Raw genomic sequence first — 18,010 nt, forward strand, 5'->3', positions numbered from 1 at the left:
TGATGTGTGTATTTGCATCTTAGTTTTAAGCAAAAAAGCTTAAAAAGTGAAAAAAAAATTTTAGTTTTAAAAATAGAAAAACATCTTATGGAATAAGGATATAAAGAAAGAAAATATTTTTGTACAGCTGTGCAGTGTCTTTGTGTTTTAAGCTGTGTTTTTGAGGTTTTTTTCCTTTTTCTCTCTAAAGCCCCCTGGTACATAGCTGTATATTTTTAGTTGTCGGTCCTTCTAGATGTGGCATGTGGGACACCGCCTCAGCATGGCCTGATGAGTGGTGCCATGTCCGCGCCCAGAATCCAAACCAGCGAAATCCTGGCCCGCCAAAGCGGAGCGTGGGGCGGAGCGTGGGAACTTAACCACTTGACCGCCGGGCCAGCCCCTTAAGCTGTGTGTAATATTGTAAAAGAGTCAAAAAGTTTTAAGAAATTAAAAAGTTTATAAAGTAAAAAAGTTATAGTAAGCTAATTTGTTATTAAAGAAAAAATGCTTTTTTATAAATTGCGTGTAGCCTAAGTGTCCAGTGTTGATCAAGTCTGCAGCAGTGCACAGTGCTGTCCTGGGCCTTCACATTCACTCCCCACCCCCTCGCTGACTCACCCAGAACAGCTTCCGTCCTGCAGCTCCGTTCATGGTCGGTGCCCTGTACAGGGTACCATTTTTTCTCTTTTACCCCATACTTTTACTGTACCTTTTCTATGTTTGGATATGTTTAGGTACACAAATACTTAGCATTGTGTTGCAGTCGCCTGCAGTCCTCAGTGCAGTGACATGCTGGACAGGGTTGTAGCCTGGGAGCAGTAGGCTGTGCCATGCAATCTAGGTGTGCAGTAGGCCACACCTTCTAGGTTTGTGTAAGTGTGCTCTATGACGCTCATGCAACGACGAAATCGCCCAACGACACAGTTCTCAGAACATGTCCCCATCACTGAGTGACACGTGACTGTCAGGCAGAGAGATAGATCAGTCTTCAGTACTGAGGATAGAGTGATACAGGCCTAGGCTGTGGTGATTGTAAGTGGAAAAAAAAGTCTTATCTATTTTGCATTTAAGAAACATTATCTCAGGGCCGGCCCCGTGGCCGAGTGGTTAAGTTTGTGTGCTCCGCTTCGGTGGCCCAGGGTTTTCCTGGTTCGGATCCTGGGCGTGGACATGGCACTGCTCGTCAGGCCATGCTGAGGTGGCGTTCCACATACCACAACCAGAAGGACCCACAACTAAGATATACAACTATGTACTGGGGGTATTTCAGGAGAAGAAGAAAAAAAAAAATTTGGCAACAGTTGTTAGCTCAGGTGCCAATCTTAAAAAGAAAGAAACAAACGTTACCTCTTCTTTACCAGGAATTGTGTTAGATCCTGGGGTAATGTGGGTGGGTGAGGCACTGTTCCTACCCTCAAGTAGCTCGTGGTGTGGGGGAGGCCAAGGACGATTGAATAGTGTGACGGTGCGGTTACGTAGTGGTACTTCTTAGTAATCCGGTGTGTTGTTTATTGCAGAGAACGGAAACAACTCTCCTCTGCCCAAATATGCAACCTCACCAAAACCTAACAACAGTTACATGTTCAAAAGGGAACCTCCTGAGGGCTGTGAAAGGGTCAAAGTCTTTGAGGAATGCTCGTAAGTATCTCCCCCCTTATTATGCGAATGTTTAAGTTAGTTGATGAATAGTACAGTGACTCCCGTGTAGCCACCACCTAGACTCTGTAGTTAACGTTGTGTGTATTTGCTTTGTCTGTGTGTGTGGTGGTGGTTTTTGCTGAACTGTTTGAGAAAGTAAGTTGCAGACATCATGACACTTAACCTTAAATATAATTTAATATTCGTTTCCTAAATTAACCACAGTAACTCCTCCATAACCATAATACCATTATCACACCAAAGAATACTGACAGTAACACGTAATATCAGCTAATACCCAGTTGTCATGCCTGTTTCCTGGAGGTCCTCAGCGTAGCGTCTGCTGAACCTGTATAGAGACCACATCACACATTGAATTTAGCAGTATATTTATTCCAGATTCTTCCAGATTATTCCAGATGGACCACGGGTCTCACCCAGTGTGATTCCTTCCTTCAAGGATTGAATTCCCTTCAGTTTTTATCTACTTGTGGTCTCCAGTTCTTTAAAACAGTTTTTAAAAATTTTGTCTGCCAATATAGGAAACAGAATTCTGTTACGTTGCAGAATCGTGTTACTGTGATGAAGACATGTCAGAAGCAGAATTTTAAACAGTGTCTCGTACCCTTTGCATGCGATCTTCTGTGCTCGTATGCTTCTGTTGGCTGGTACTCTAGTCAAGTACTCCAATTTTAGACTCAGAATTTGCCCAGAAAGTATTGCAGGCTGGTGTTTCCAGGAGCTCTGGCTCCTGGCTCTGTTGGTGCTGGCTGCAGGGCTGTAGGTGTGTGTGAGGCCGCACACACTAGGTGATGACCGTTATTTGGGGATGTGAGAGAGTTCTTAGCCCTCACCTTCCAGGCTCACTATGGCTGCAAGTCCTAGAGTCGCCCTTCTGGGTTTTTCTCACTGTGAAACCTGAGATACCATGTGGAGATTGTCCAGCCTTGCCCGATTTCACATAGCTTATCTTTTTCCTCCCTTGTGAACATCTTGGAATCATTTTGAAATATGGCATCCTTTTGTTCCTCAATGAGCACCTCCTGTCAGTGCTTCCTGTAACCTAAATTCTGAATAATTTTGCCACACAAAGAACATTGTTTGTGAATCCCTTTAACTTCTCTACTAGGAAATTCCGGCTGTCAGTCTCCGATCTGCTTTTGTGACGTGATTGAAAACTGTTTTAGCAACTGCTTATGTTGTTTTTTTCCCACCATTGTCACTCGAAAAGCTTGACTGGCGCCAGCTGAGAGTTTAAGCAATATTTCCCCAAATCTGTTTCATGGACTCTCTGCATTGTATAATCATCTGAGGTATTAGTCGAAACTACAGATGCGTAGGCCCTGTCACAGGCCTGATGAGTAAATATGGAGGTAGGACCTGAACTATGCATCTTTAACAAATACCTCATATGATTTTTATGCTGAATTTGAAAATGCTGGCTTCGACCTTTTCATGACAGTTCTTAAGAAATGGAGTCATTCTGGGGCCGGCCCCATGGCCGAGTGGTTAAGTTCGCGCGCTCTGCTCCAGCAGCCCAGGGTTTTGCTGGTTTGGATCCTGGGCACAGACCTAGCACCACTCATCAAGCCATGCTGAGGTGGCGTCCCACATAGCAGAGCCAGAAGGACCTACAACTGGAATATAGAATATACAACTATGTACTCAGGGGCTTTGGGGAGAAGAAGAAGATTGGCAACAGATGTTAGCTCAGGTGCCAATCTTTAAAAAAAGAAAGAAAGAAAGAAATGGAGTGATTCTGTTAAGTAAAAATCAAATGGTCCAAATGGACCTGTTTGGAGCCGAGCTCCTTGATTTACTTATTGGTAGTTAAGATTTGCCTCAGTTCAGAGCAGTGCTTTGATTGGCTCAAAACCAATTTGAATTTGTTTTATAAATGACTTTGAGTGAATATTCATTGTGTAGGTCAGTGTCCTGTGGTATCTGCTTTAGACTGCTGCATTTGGAAAATTTCTCAGGACTCCATTTCTGAGCTTCTATCTACTACATTGTTTGTATCTAAAGGAGGGGAAGAAAGCACAGGGCAGATGTGGGGGTCATAGATAGATCAAAGAAACATAGGGTAAACCCTAACGTATGAAATGTGCTATGGCACATCCATCTGTTATTAGAAGGTAAACCTATTCTTTTAAAAACATACATAGGTTATTATGAATTTTACAGGTAGGATGTGTAGCACGCAAAAACCTATTCATTTTTCCACATTTTCATTATGTTCCAAAAAACAAATTCACAGCAGTAACCTGAGAGTGGATTTCTTACAGGTAATTTTAACCTTCTGTCAAAAAAATTACTCAAAGTCTAAAATAATTAGTCTCTTTTTGCCCTAGCTATGTCAGAATTAGAGCAAAACCCACTGGACACACTGGCATTAAAGCAAAGGTAGATTATTGGTCCTAATTAAAAACTTCCCTTATTTAGTCATTCTTTAAAGAATAATTTTCTAAGTCTCTCTTTTGGTTTAAAGGTAGTAACCCTGACCTGAACTGGGGGTTGGAGTGGGGTGAGGGTTGATGGTCTGGTTTCTAGAAATGTATGTTTATTTACCTGAAAGAAAATAGGTGGTTGGACTTGGGCCCAGAAGGGCCGTGACCAGAGTTTGTGCTGCTTTGTCCCCGTGTTCTTTTTGCTCCAGCGCATCCCACCACCGTGCCATGCGCACTGAGTAAGTCCTTTCGAATGAGGTCAGTGCCGTTCCTAACCCCGCCTGATGAGCGCCTGACCTCCCTGACCTGCTGCCCAGATTCTCCGGGCTCTGTACAGCATACAGGTGCCTTTTAGAATGTACGTGACCCTCCCTCTCTCCTTCCCTCCTTCCCGTTACAAGTAACCTGGACCCACCATTTTCTTTGCTGATAATTTATGCCTGAATTAAAAAAGAAAAAATTATGCAAGCCTTTAAAAAAGGATACCAAAGAATTCCTTGCCTCAGTAGGAAAATACTTAGAGTAGTAATGCAGCCTGTCTGTCCATTTTTCAGAGAGTCAGCTAGCAAACGGTTATATCTATTTTGAGACACAATCCTTTTGGAATAACTTTTTAGGGAAAAATAAAATTTTAAAACTAGTTCTGAGATTTTTTTCTGTACATATGGTTCTTAAGTTGGAGAATACTTGGAAGTAATATTAGTACTTGCAGCTTCTCTTAGCATTAGTATAGGTCGTACACCCCAGGGGTGGGTAATGTGTTTCCTGGAATCGGCTCCTGGAAGTTCAGTGTCAGAGGTCAGGAGTGAGTCCTCTTGGTGGGTTGGGATAGTGACTGGAAGAGGGCAGGAAGCGAGGGTTTTGGGTGCTCTTTACTGTTCACGTCCTGTTTCTTGATCTGGGGGCTAGTTACATAAGTTATTGCTGTTTACATTATTTGGTGCAGGATCTGTCATAAGTCTGTTTTCATGAAAGCAGCAGGGAAATTAAAGTGTTTTTAAGATTCTGTCATTGAAAGAATATCAAAGTCAGGAAGTTTATTTGCATTTCAGAAATGTGAGGTTTCATCCTCAAGATCCATTAGGAGCCACATATCTTAAGTTATTTTTAACAAGATAACCTCAAACAATTTAATTAATTAATTAAAAAACTAGGCCTCATTTGGAAGAGGGTGTAAAAATTGATTAGCCTTTGTTTCCAGTATAAGAATGAAGGTTATCTCTAATAATTCTGTCTTCAAAAGGAAATTCAACCATTATTTAATTATAGAAACAACCTCAGTTTTCTGTCTTCTTTAAGGAATTGAAAACCATAATGAAAATAGAGTAGTAAAGATAAAAGGATGTGCACCCTTCTTATCAGCAATGTATGCAAATGCACTTGTGACCCTGACAGTACTCAACGTATTGTTTCCATTGTATTAAAAAAAAAAGATGGTACACCAGTAAAACATAATTTAAATGATGTAATTTCTTTGTTCTTGAATTATATTCATCAGAGCTGTCCATGGGTCATATTTGGGTAGTATTCACTATTGGTCAATAAAATCTGTCCACCCAAAGCATTGTCTACTTGAAACAATGGTTTTTTTGCCCCTACTCCCCAGGTCTGTTGTTGATTCATTCTTTAAAACTCAGCTCAGATGTCACTTCCCTTGGAAGCCGCCGCCGCCGCCGCCTCCTCCTCCTCCTCCTCCTCCTCCTCCTCCTCCTCCTCCTCCTCCCCCTCCCCCCTCCCCCTCCCCCTTTCTCTTTCTTGCCCCCTCCCCCCGCGAAACTCTCCCTCTTCCTCTGTCCACAGGTCATCGCCTCCCTTCTGCCTCTGAACCTTTCATGTGCCATTTTTGTCCCCTCTGTCAGACTCTCTTGCAGGAGTTCTTAACCTTTTTTGTGCTGTGGACACCTTTTTTGTGCTGTGGACGCCTTTGGCACTCTGCTAAAGCTTATGGGTGCTTTGAAGTAGTCCATGACTTCTCTGCATAATGTCTTTAAATGCGTAAAACACGTAAGATTACGAAGGAGACGAATTACATTGAAATCGGTTCTGTCCCCAGTACCTTCCTCCCCGCAAGGACTGACGCATTTAGTCTGTCTCCTTGTAGATTGTTTCGTCTTTGGGTCTCCAGAATCTAGGGCAGGCTTGGCACACTTGGATTTTTATTTTTTTTTATTTCCTTAGGCGAGATGAGAACATACTTTTTTATCATATGATCATATGATCTTTTTCCACCCAAATCTTGATTATTTAGGTTCTCCCACCTTAATTTCTTTTTAATTTTGTGGCACTTGTATGTTACTATAACAATTTAATTTTCCTATATTTTTATTTTCATAGAATGCTATTAACACTAGTATCCTTTTCCAACGATTTGGGTTAATTATCAGGAGCACCGGGAGACAGATTTGGCTGCTGTTAAAACTTTGAAAAGGACTGCCATTAGTTTTATTTTGATTTCACGTTTCTATTATGTTACCCCGAAAACCATCATAGTTAACTCAAACAATTGTTTCAGTCAAAGAGATTTTTAAGTGCACTTGAAGCCAAGTTTAGTCATGCAGTGGTGGAACCTCACAAAAGATGGGCATTGTATGTCATTAAATTCCTTGCCTCCTCCCTCCAAAGTAGCACAGATGTTGGAAAAACCGTGGTAGTGAAATGCCTTTTTGTCTTTTTTTTTTTCCTCCTCCTCTTTTTTCTTTTTTGTCTCTAAAGATTGGCCCTGAGCTAACCTCTGCTGCCAATCCTTTTTTTTTCCTTCTTTTTCTTTCCTCCTCTCCCTCAAGCCTCCCAATACATAGTTGTATATTCTAGTTGTGGTCCTTCTGGTTGTGCTGTGTGGGATGCCACCTCAGCATGGCCTGATGAGCGGTGCCATGTCCGTGCCCAGGATCCGAACCGGTGAAACCCTGGGCCACTGAAGCAGAGCACGTGAACTTAAGCACTCAGCCCCGGAGCCAGCTGCTGTTTTTGTCTTTAAACATCTAGAATTTCTTTTGCTTTAGGGAGTTCTTTATCTTCTTACTGGCTGTCTTAGATCTCCACTGAGATACAGTGTACGTCAGCCTGAGCCACCTGTGTGGTACATGGGGCTCGCCAGGGAACTGAAAGTGGCATTGACGAATGGTGTCCTTCTGGCATTCTAAGATACGTATTTTGAATCATGTGTCTAATGCCATTTTGGTCCAGAGCACTTGAAACTTTTGACATAGCTTGAGTTTTGTATTCCTTTTATGTATCCATAAGTTATCTGTTTAAAAAAAATAATAAAAGAACTTAATTCCAGTATTCTATGACTTAAAAGTTTTGGGTTGTCTGTTCTATGTCTAGGCCAAAACAGCTCCATGAAATCCCAGCCTTTTACTGTCCTGACAAAAACAAGGTGAATTTCATTCCTAAAAGTGGCTCTGCTTTCTGCCTCGTCAGCATCCTCAAGCCGCTCCTCCCCACGCCAGATCTTACCCTCAAGGGCTCTGGTCACAGTCTGACAGTCACTACTGGCATGACAACCACTCTGCTGCAGCCTATCGCTGTGGCCTCCCTGTCTACAAACACAGAGCAAGACCGAGTCTCTCGAGGAACGAGTACAGTCCTGCCCTCGGCCTCTCTGCTCCCGCCGCCAGAACCCATTGAGGAAGCTGAAGGGTAGGGCCCCGGGCTGCCGGCCCTTGTTCTGGGCCATGGAGAACCTCAGATCGCCCGACTCTGATGGCATCGTGCACTCCCAGTTGGCTGCCACGTGCTCCAGCTTCCAGGGATACGTCGTGGGACGGCTCCTGGAGGAAGGCCGCCCCTCTGATGGCCCTGCTCGCTCGTGAAGGCCAGCCCTTGTGCTTGGCCTGCTGCTTCGCAAACGCTGCCTGGAACAGGACGGGTCTCGTTCTTTACTTTTGGACGACCGATGTCACATTGTTTTATGTTTTCAAATTAAACTTCTTTAAAACAAAAAACTGATCCCTGCAAACATGATTCCTGAGGGGAGATGTGAATGATGCTGCAAGAACCATCTTTTATATCAAAACAACTATTTTATAATAACCAATGTTACATTTTCTGAAACGTAGCAAACAGGATGTTCACAGGATTCCTTGGTGGCCTCTGTTTCTTGTTTCCCTTTCTAGATGTGTGTTTTTCTCAGCTCTTTTCAGCTTTGGGACCAAAGGGATTGTTGACGTTTTCCCAGCAATCTTAATGTCACGACTAGGTTCTTCTCCCAGACAAGAATTGATAGGGAAATGCATTGAACAAGTATATACAAAAAGAGATAAAAAGCAATATTAGTACATTATGTGATTTATGTTTTTTGATGTCAGAAGTTTGTGCTTTGGGTGAGATATTTGTAAAACTGCTGTTTTCCTCACTTCTCCTGTGCACATCTCACCGTGTGGTCAGAACAATCACAGCCCGGAGACTAGTGCTTTACTGTGCTCTCACCCATCTTCGGAACTTGGTTTAAAGGTCAGTAAACCGAAAGGAGACTGCCCCGTGTTGACTGCTAGCCAGTAGTGAGGACCCCTTTGGTTTTCTGAGAGACATTTCTCACACAGTCTCCCTTCTTTACCACAGGTGTCCTTCTACCTTTAAGCATCACTGTATCATAGTCCCAAGAGATCCTGAAATGACTGTGCATGGATTTCCTCCTTTGCTTTTGTGATGTTGTCGTCTTGTGGTTTTGGTCAGGGTTAGTCGTTTGCCAGGAGTGTAATCCATTGACTAGCAACCCCTAGTCACAGAATCTTGTGACTGACGTTTTCTTTATGGTGGTTGCACTGAGATCTGTTGCTTAAAGATTTTGCTGATTTTCCCTCCAGTGTTACTCCCGTAGTAGGGAAAACAGGCAAGAACTTTGGAGCATAAATAACAGGAACTTTTGAAAAACCCATACAATTTTGGATTTAGGCTCAACCTAGTAAGGTCACTGCCAGTATCACATGACAGCAGTATTTCATGTCTGGATATGTGGTAGTGAAATTAAGAAACAGCTCTTTGTAAAAATGAGTTTCAGCAAACAGTGTTATTAAAAAGCATCCTTCTAAGATCTTCGTATATGACCTTATGATGCAATAATTTAATGTTCCTATACATATTAGAGGGAGGGAAAATTTAAATACCTGTAAAAGGGGTACAGTTTAGAAGGTTACTAAGTTGATTTGTCCAGACATATCCCATCAGAGAAAGCCCAGTGCTAGCAATACGTCTTCTGGAAGGACTTCTTAGACACCCTGAAAACATCTAAGAAATTAAAAATATGCCCAGTTAAGTTTGAAATGGAGACGTATGTAGGCAAATTGGACACATTCACTCATGTGAGTAAGCCTGCCAGGTTTCTGTTTGTAGGACTGATGCATTTTGGCACCCTTTCCAGCCAAAATGAATTTACTTGGAATTATTAGTGCATTGTGGCTTCTAAATCAGTAAAAAGCTCAGTTTTCAGGCTCTAAGTTTTCTGGTTGGTTGGTTTTTTGGAGAACCTTGGTTCTTTGCCTTCTTTGTTACGCCTTTTGGCTTCACCGCCTCACCACTGCGGACTGCTGTCAGAAGTCTCGAAGGAAAGGGCAGGCACACACCCGGTGAGCTGGTGCGAATGGCAGGAGGAGGAAGTTAAAAATGACGTTTATAAAAACCCTCAGTTTTGGGGTCACCTGAGTTCTGTTAAATCTGTGTTCTTCTCCTTGCCTTATGCTTGCTTGCTTCTCTCTGTCCCTACCAGTCACGAGGGTATTTTACAACTGGAATGCCGCTTCATAAACAGTTTTTCCTTTGACTCTGTTGGCACATTTGTCTGATTCACATCATATATCCTTAATCTAAAGTACTTTAAAATTGGAATGGGAGAACAAGTTTAAGATTCATTATTTACATAGTCTTATACGCGGAACTTCTAATGTTGAGTTGGAGGAGAATGTGAATTTGCAGGTAAATGAATTGTATGGCAACCAAACGTATCACAGCTTTGGGAGAAACAGAGCCTGAGAGTGAAGAGGAAGAGGTACAAGGTGCAGACAGCTCTGCCAGGGCCCCAGGGCTAATTTGTAAGCATCCGAGCTTCGCAGTCTTGAAAGGATGTAACCGTAGGTCCATTCAGCTCTTTCGTTTAACCTGTTGTTCACAGGTGTTTTTTTTTCTTTTAAATGGGTCTCCCCTCAATAGAATACATAATATTGTTTTCTAAAATCACATTCCATAATTATCTTGTTGTTCTGTAGGAAACTGTACAGAAGGTAAATAAATTAGAATAGCTTCGATGGGGATATAATTTAAAATTTTAAAAATTTTAAATAAATGTACTTCATTGCAGTAAAAGAGAGAAATAGGTGGCATGTCTGTTTTGGCAAAAGGAGCTATTCTCTGGTCATTTACTTTGTCAGTCTTGTTACTTTTTACCCTTAAACAATTTCTTCTTTGAGGTGATAAAAATATATAAATTTACTGTTTCTGTTCATGACTAAGTCTATTACTTGTCATGGCTTTTGTGAGCAATTATGTTTCAAAAAATGTTTTGCCTCTTTGATTAAGATGGTGAGCATGGATGCCAGAATTATTTTTTTAACTAGATTCTTCATTTTGTTTAAAATATTTCTTGTAATAAGCTGAGTCAGCCTTCTGGAAGGTGCTGTTGGCAGCTGTGGGATAATTGGTAATGAGAAGCGCTTTTTTTCTTTCTAATGGTTGACTTTTACTGGAGGAAGGTATAAAAAATGGCAGAATTTGTAGACTTCTAAGTCCAAGATTAGGACTGGGTTGTCAAGATTTTCTTTTGTTAAAGGAAATAAAAGAAAAATTGACATTACAGAATTTACTATTTCTAAACTTAAGAATCATTCGTTAATGCTTGGAATTTTGGTGTCTGAAAACTGGACCAGTGGAAGTGCTGAAGATGCGTTAGAAAGCTGAGCGGACTGAACTCCGCCCTTCAAGGTTGAAGTTTGACTCTGCCCAGATCAGAGATAAGCAGAGCAGCCCTGAACAATACTTGTTTATACAGTCCTGTTGAAGAATACAATTGATGTTTTTTAAAAAGTCTGTGTGGTTCATCTCTGTTGAAGCTGTGTAAATCTTTTTAAAATGCAATTATTTTTAATTTTGTTTTTCTAACAAAATTCTCCCAAAAAGCAGCATTTCCAATGGTGATAAATATTGTTACTGTATACTTCTGTATTCCCTGGATCTGAACACTTGTTGCTGCCTCACAAGAAAATAGAACTTTCATGTTAAAAATAAAGTCTGTTCTTCTTGAGGGTATTTTTCCTGTGTACTTTTATGAAGATTGCCTCAAATTCACTTTTTTAAAATTGAGGTCATAATAGTTTCAACATTGTGAAATTTCAGTTGTACATTAATGTTTGTCCATCACCGTATAAGTGTGCCCCATCACCCTTTGTGCCCACCCCCAAGCCCTCTTCCCGCAGTAGCCACTGAAGTGTTCTCTTTGTCCATGTATTTATCTTCCACCCACATATGAGTGAAATCATACAGTCTTTGTCTTTCTCTCTCTGGCTTATTTCACTTAATATGATACCTTCAAGGTCCATCCATGTTGTTGCAAATGGGACGATTTTGTCTTTTTTTCTGGCTGTGTACTATTCCATTGTGTATATGTGTATATATATATATATATATATATATATATATATACACCACATCATCTTTATCCAGTCATTGGTCAGTGGGCACTTGGGTTGCTTCCACATCTTGGCTATTGTGAATAATGCTGCAGTGAACAGACAGGTGCGTAAGTCATTTTGAATTGTTGATTTCAAGTTCTTTGGATAAATACCCAGTAGTGGGATAGCTGGGTCATATGGTATTTCCGTATTTAATTTTTAAAAAAATTTGCTTACTGTTTTCCATTGTGGCTGCACCAGTTTTCATTCCCACGAGCAGTGTATGAGGGTTCCCTTTTCTCCACAACCTCTCCAACATTTCTAATTTTGCCTTAGTGATCATAGCCATTTTAACGGGTGGAAGGTGATATTTTAGTGCAGTTTTGATTTGCATTTCCCTGATGATTCGTGATGATGCACATCTTTTCATGTGCCTGTTGGCCATCTGTTTTTCTTTGGAGAAATGTCCATATCCTCTGCCCATTTTTTGATTGAGTGGTTTTTTTGTTGTTGAGTTGTGTGAATTCTTTATATATTATGGAGATTAACGTCTGGTCGGAAAAACGATTTGCAAATGTTTTCTCCCAATTGGTGGGTTGTGTTTTCGTTTTGATTTGCCTTGCAGAAGCTCTTGAGTCTAATGAAGTGCCACTTGTTTATTTTTTCTTTTGTTTCCCGTGTCTGAGAAGACACGGTATTTGAAAAGATTCTTTTAAGACCGATGCCAAAAGAGTGTACTACCTATATTGTTTCCTAGAAATTTTATGGTTTCCCATCTTACCTTTAAGTCTTTGATTCATTTTGAAATTTATTTTTGTGTATGGCATAAGACAATGGTCTTTTCTTTCTTTCTTTTGCATGTGGCTGTCCAGTTTTCCCAAAACCATTTATTGAAGAGACTTTCTTTTCTCCATTGTATGTTCTCAGCTCCTTTGTTGAAGATTAGCTGTCCATGGATGTGTGGTTTTATTTCTGGGCTTTCAATTCTGTTCCATTGATCTGTGTGTCTGTTTTTGTACCAGTACCATGCTGTTTTGATTACTGTAGCTTTGAAGTCAGGGATTGTGATGCCTCCAGGTTTGTTTTTTCAAATCAGGATTGCTTTAGCTATTTGGGATCTTTTGTTGCCCCATGTGAATTTTAAGATTCTTTGTTCTATTTCCATGAAGAATTTCATTGAGATTTTTATTGGGATTGCATTGAATCTGTAGATTACTTTGAGTAGTGTGGACATTTAAACTATGTTTATTTTTCTGATCCATATGCATGGCATCACTTTCCATTTCTTTATGTCATTTATTTCTTTTAGTAAGGTCTTACAGTTTTCATTGTATAGGTCTGTCACCTCCTTGGTTAAAGTCATTCCTAGATATTTTATTCTTTTTGTTGCAGTTGTAAATGGGATTATATTCTTGAGTTCTCTTTCTGTTAGTTCATTATTAGAGTATTGAAATGCAACTGATTTTTGAAAGTTGATTTTGTACCTTGCAACTTTGCTGTAGGTGTTAATTATTTCTGATAGTTTCCCAATGGATTCTTTAGGGTTTTCTATATTTAAAATCATGTTGTCTGCAAACAGCAAGAGTTTCACTTCTTTGTTTCACTTCTTCATTGCCTATCTGGATTCCTTTTATTTCTTATTCTTGCCTAATTGCTCTGGCCAAAACCTCCAGTACTGTGTTGAATAAGAGCAGTGAGAGTGGGCACCCTTGTCTTGTTCCTGTTCTCGGAGGGGAGGTGTTCAGTTTTTCCCCATTGAGTATCATGTTGGCTGTGGGCTTGTCATATATGGCCTTTATTATGTTGAGATACTTTCCTTCTATCCCCATTTTCTTAAGAGTTTTTATCCTAAATGGATGTTGTATCTTGTCAAATGCCTTCTTTGCATCTATCAAGATGACCGTGTGGTTTTTATTCCTCATTTTGTTAATGTGGTGTATCACAATTGATTTGCGAGTGTCGAATGATTCCTGTGTCCCTGGTATAAATCCCTCTTGATCACGGTGTATAATCTTTTTGATGTATTGCTGTATTCTGGTTGCCAAAATTTTGTTGAGGATTTTTGCATCTTATGTTCATCAGTGATACTGGCCTTTTTTGTGTTGTCTTTGTCAGGCTTTGGTATGAGGGTGGTGTTGGCCTCATAGAATGTGTTAGGAAGTGTTTTGTCTTCCCTAATTTTTTGGAATAAAATCTTCTTTGAATGGTTAGTAGAATTCTCCAGGGAAGCTGTCTGATCCTGGACTTTTATTTTTGGGGGATGTTTTTGATTACTGTTTCAATCTCTTTACTTGTGATTGGTCTATTCAGATGCTCTATTTCTTCTTTATTCAGCTTTGGGAGAGTGTAAGAATCCAAGAATTTATCCATTTTTTCTAGATTGTCCAATTTCTTCGTGTATAGCTTTTCATAGTATTGTTATAACCTTTTGTATTTCTGTGGTATCTGTTGTTATTTGTCATCTTTCATTTCTAATTTTTTTTTTAACCTTTCTCTTTTTTCTTTGTAAGTCTGGCTAAGGGTTTATCAATTTTGTCTGTCTCCTTAAAGAGCTCTTTGTTTCATTCATCTTTTCTACTGTCTTTTTTGTTTCAATTTCATTTATTTCTGCTTGATTTGTATTTGCTTCCTCCTGCTGACATTGGGCTTTGTTTGTTCTTTTCTAATTCTCTTACGTGTAGTTTGAGATTGCTTATTTGGTATTTTTCTTGTTTGCTAAGATGAGCCTGTATTGCAATGAATTTCCCTCTTAGGACTGCTTTTGCTGCCTCCCATATGAATAGATATGGTATGGTATGTTTTCATTTTCATTTGTCTCCAGATATTTTTTGATCTCTCCTTTAATTTCTTCAATGATCCATTGGTTGTTCAGTAGCGTGTTGTTTAGTTTCCACATCTTTGTCCCTTTCTCAGCTTTTTTCTTGTAGTTAATTTCTAGTTTCATAGCATTATGGTTGGAAAAGATGCTTGTTATTATTTCAGTCTTCTTAAATGTATTGAGACTTGTCTTGTTTCCCAGCATATGGTCTATCCTTGAAAATGTTCCATGCGCACTTGAGAAGAATGTGTAATCTGCTGTTTTTGGATGGGGGGTACTATATATATATCTATTAAGTCCCTCTGGTCTAGTTTTTCATTTAATTCCACTGTTTCTTTGTTCACTTTCTGTCTGGATGATCTATCCATTGATGTAGGTGGAGTGTTGAGGGTCCCCAACTATTATTGTGTTGTTATTAATATCTCATTTTATGTTTGTTAATAGTTGCTTTATGTACTTTTGTGCTCCTGTGTTGGGTGCATAGATATTTATAAGTGTTTTGTCATTTTGTTGGAGTGTCCCTTTCATTGTTATATACTGCCCCTGTTTATCATTACTTGTTTTGTCTTGAAGTCTACTTTGTCTAATTATTGTGACACCTGCTTTCGTTTGCCATTAGCTTGGAGTATCGTCTTCCTCCCCTTCATTCTGAGCCTGTGTTTGTTGTTGGAGCTGAAATGTGTTTCCTGGAGTCAGCATATTGTTGGGTCTTGTTTTTCAGTCCATCCTGCCCCTCTTGTCTTTTTATTGGAGAATTCGATCCATTTACATTTAGACTGATTATTGCTTTATGAGGACTTAATCCTGCCATTTTATTGCTTGTTTTCCAGTTCTCCTGCATTTTCTTTGTTTCTCGTCCCCTGTATTTCAGTCTACCAATTCGTTAGACTGTTTTCTATGCTAGTTTTCTTGGTTTTTCTCCTTATTTATTATTTATGTCTCCATTCTACTTATTTTTTTTAGTGGTTACCATGAGGTTTGTATGCAAAATCTTGTAGATGAGATAGTCCGTTTTCTGATAACCTTTTATTTCCTTAGACTAAGCCCATTCAGTCCATGTCGTCCTCCCCTCCTAAGTTGTTTTAGTCACATTTTATTCCATCTTGTGTTGTGATTTTGCAGTTAAAATGACATTATTATATTTGTTTTGGGTGTTTTCCTTCCCTTTATATGTTATACTTGAGTGTTTGCTAACATGTTCTGATGGATAGCTACAATTTTCTGACTTTGTCTACCTGTTTATCTCCTTACTCAGGGCTTTGTAACCCCTTCATTTTTTCAGTTATGAGCGCCTTCTTGAGGATTGCTTGTGGGGGGAGGGGTGTCTTGTGGCAATGAACTCCCTCACCTTTTGTTTACCTGGGAAAGTTTTTACTTCTCCATCATATCTGAAGGATATTTTCACTGGATAGAGTATTCTTGGCTGAAAGTTATTGTCTTTCAAAGATTTGAATGTATCATTCCACTATCTCCTAGCCTGTAAGGCTTCTGCTGAGAAATCCACTGAAAGCCTAGTAGGGGTTCCTTTGTCTAAGTTATTTTCTTCTGCCTTGCTACCCTTAGTATTTTTGATTTGTCGTTGACTTTTGCCAGCTTCACTACTATATGCCTTGCAGTAGGTATTTCTACAATCATGTAGTTAGGATATCTGTTGGTCTCTTTCACTTGCTTTTCCGTCTCCTTCCCCAGGTTTGGGAAGTTCTCAGCTATTATTTCTTTGAACAAGCTTTCTGCTCCATTCTCCTCTTCTCCCTCTGGAATACCTATAGTCCTTATGTTGCATTTCCTAACTGAGTCAGATATTTCTTGGAGAATTTCATTTCTTTTTAGTCTTAGTTCTTTCTCCCCTTCCATCTGAAGCATTTCTATATTTCTGTCCTCAATATTGCTGACTTGTTCCTCCATAATATCTGCTCTATTGTTCAGGGAATCTATCTTCTTCTTTATCCCCTCCATTGTGTTTTTCATCTCCAATATTTCTGAATGGTTCTTTATAGTTTCAATCTCTTTTGTGAAGTAGGTCCTGAATTCATTTAGTCTATCTGCATTTTATTCTAACTTATTTTTTTTACGAGAGCTATTTTGAATTCTCTGCCATTTAGATTATAGATTTCTCTGCCTTCAGGGTTGATTTCTGGGTACTTGTCATTTTCCTTCTGCTCTGGAGATTTAATGTATTTTTTAACACTGTTTGACAGCGTGGCTTTGTGCTTCCGCATTGTGGTAGTATTTGATCACTGCTTCCACCTGTCGCCACTGCGTGGGGGTCAAGAGCTGTGTATTCTGAGCCTGCTGTGATCTGTGGCACAGCTCCCAGGTGCTGAACTGGGGTGCAGGGTGGAGGGAAGGGGCATTTTCTTTCTCCTGCGTGATCTCAGGGGCTTCTTGGTATGTGCTGTCCTAGGGTGTTAGCTTGATGAAGACACCCCCACAATAGCACAGTCACCTCTGTGTGGGGCCTTCCCCCAGGCTGTGAGGGACCTCAGAGTTCGATGGTGTTCCCGCAGAGGCCTGCCGCCCCCTCCCCCCTTTCTTCTCAGAATCCCTTGGTCACTGCCCTTCGAGGAGAAAGAGCAGCTTTGTCTTGTGTCATTCGACTTCCTTGAGTGGGATGCTCCACCACCTCCACCTTCCAACGTGTGGCTGCGTGGGTCTCTCAGACGTCTTCTGTGTTGTGTGGATGTCCTCTGTTGGAATAGGAATGTCCTTTTCACTGTATCTTAGAGGGGAAAGTTTAGGGGGAGAATGCAGTCCACTGTGGTGCTGACATCACCCTCAAATTCAAATTTTATTTCTTTTCAGATATTTAAGCCTTAAATAACATAAATCATATATTCTTTTTCACAAATTGACAGGAAAAGGAGTTTGTGTTAATAGCAGGATATATAATAGTGTCAGATGTTCTTGCTTCTGTCTCACTTGTCTAGAAAGTTCCTGATCTTTTTGGCAAGCCCTAGGCAAACATTAAAATATAAGCAAGTACACTGAAAGATATACATGTTCATAAATAATCCCATACTTCATAGTATGTTGGAGATTTAATGGGGGCAGTTTCATTCTGAAGCACACCTAGAGGGCTTTGTTTCTTTTGTTTTGGTAATTCATTCTTGCAAAACCAGCCATATTCTTCCTTTGTGACAGTAGTTTATATATGCAAGACACTTGTTCATGTGGAGGGGTTTAGTCTCTATGCCCACAACAGAACTAGTCAGATATGCCCTGAGGAAGACCACATGCGGTGTAACCACTGAGAAAGCAGGGACGCCTTTGAAGTGAAGTAAAAAGTCACACAGCTGTCAGTCATAGAAAGTGGTCACCAAATTACTTTCTAAAAAATCATAAAATTTACTTCTAGGGGGAAAAGCCAGAATTTGGGGGGAACAAATGTATATATTTACATTATAGTTTAACACATTATCAAATATAGAGAGAATTCTCAAATTGGCACAAAATTTTGGTTTTTTCCTCTATTTTCCCTCTACTTTTAAAGAAGTTGAGAGAAGAAAATTTTGACCTCAACTGGG

The 18,010-nt window shown here is 40.1% G+C and overlaps 1 protein-coding gene across 2 annotated transcripts in view; it reads left to right on the forward strand.

Annotated features, from left to right (window-relative positions):
* Positions 1-18,010, forward strand: part of FAM117B (family with sequence similarity 117 member B) — an 87,596-nt gene that overhangs the window by 65,992 nt on the left and 3,594 nt on the right. The window contains exons 7-8 of one of the 2 annotated variants that reach the window (XM_023622415.2): positions 1,500-1,620; positions 7,395-11,306. In XM_023622415.2, coding sequence (XP_023478183.2) covers positions 1,500-1,620; positions 7,395-7,713 — 440 coding nt within the window. In that variant the 3' untranslated portion in view covers positions 7,714-11,306. Of the gene's footprint in view, positions 1-1,499; positions 1,621-7,394; positions 11,307-18,010 lie in introns of those variants that run through there. The other variant, XM_023622416.2, reaches the window with a different exon arrangement.

The sequence above is a fragment of the Equus caballus genome, chromosome 18 (genome assembly GCF_041296265.1).
Source record: "Equus caballus isolate H_3958 breed thoroughbred chromosome 18, TB-T2T, whole genome shotgun sequence".
In the NCBI taxonomy this organism is placed as follows: Eukaryota; Metazoa; Chordata; class Mammalia; order Perissodactyla; family Equidae; genus Equus; species Equus caballus.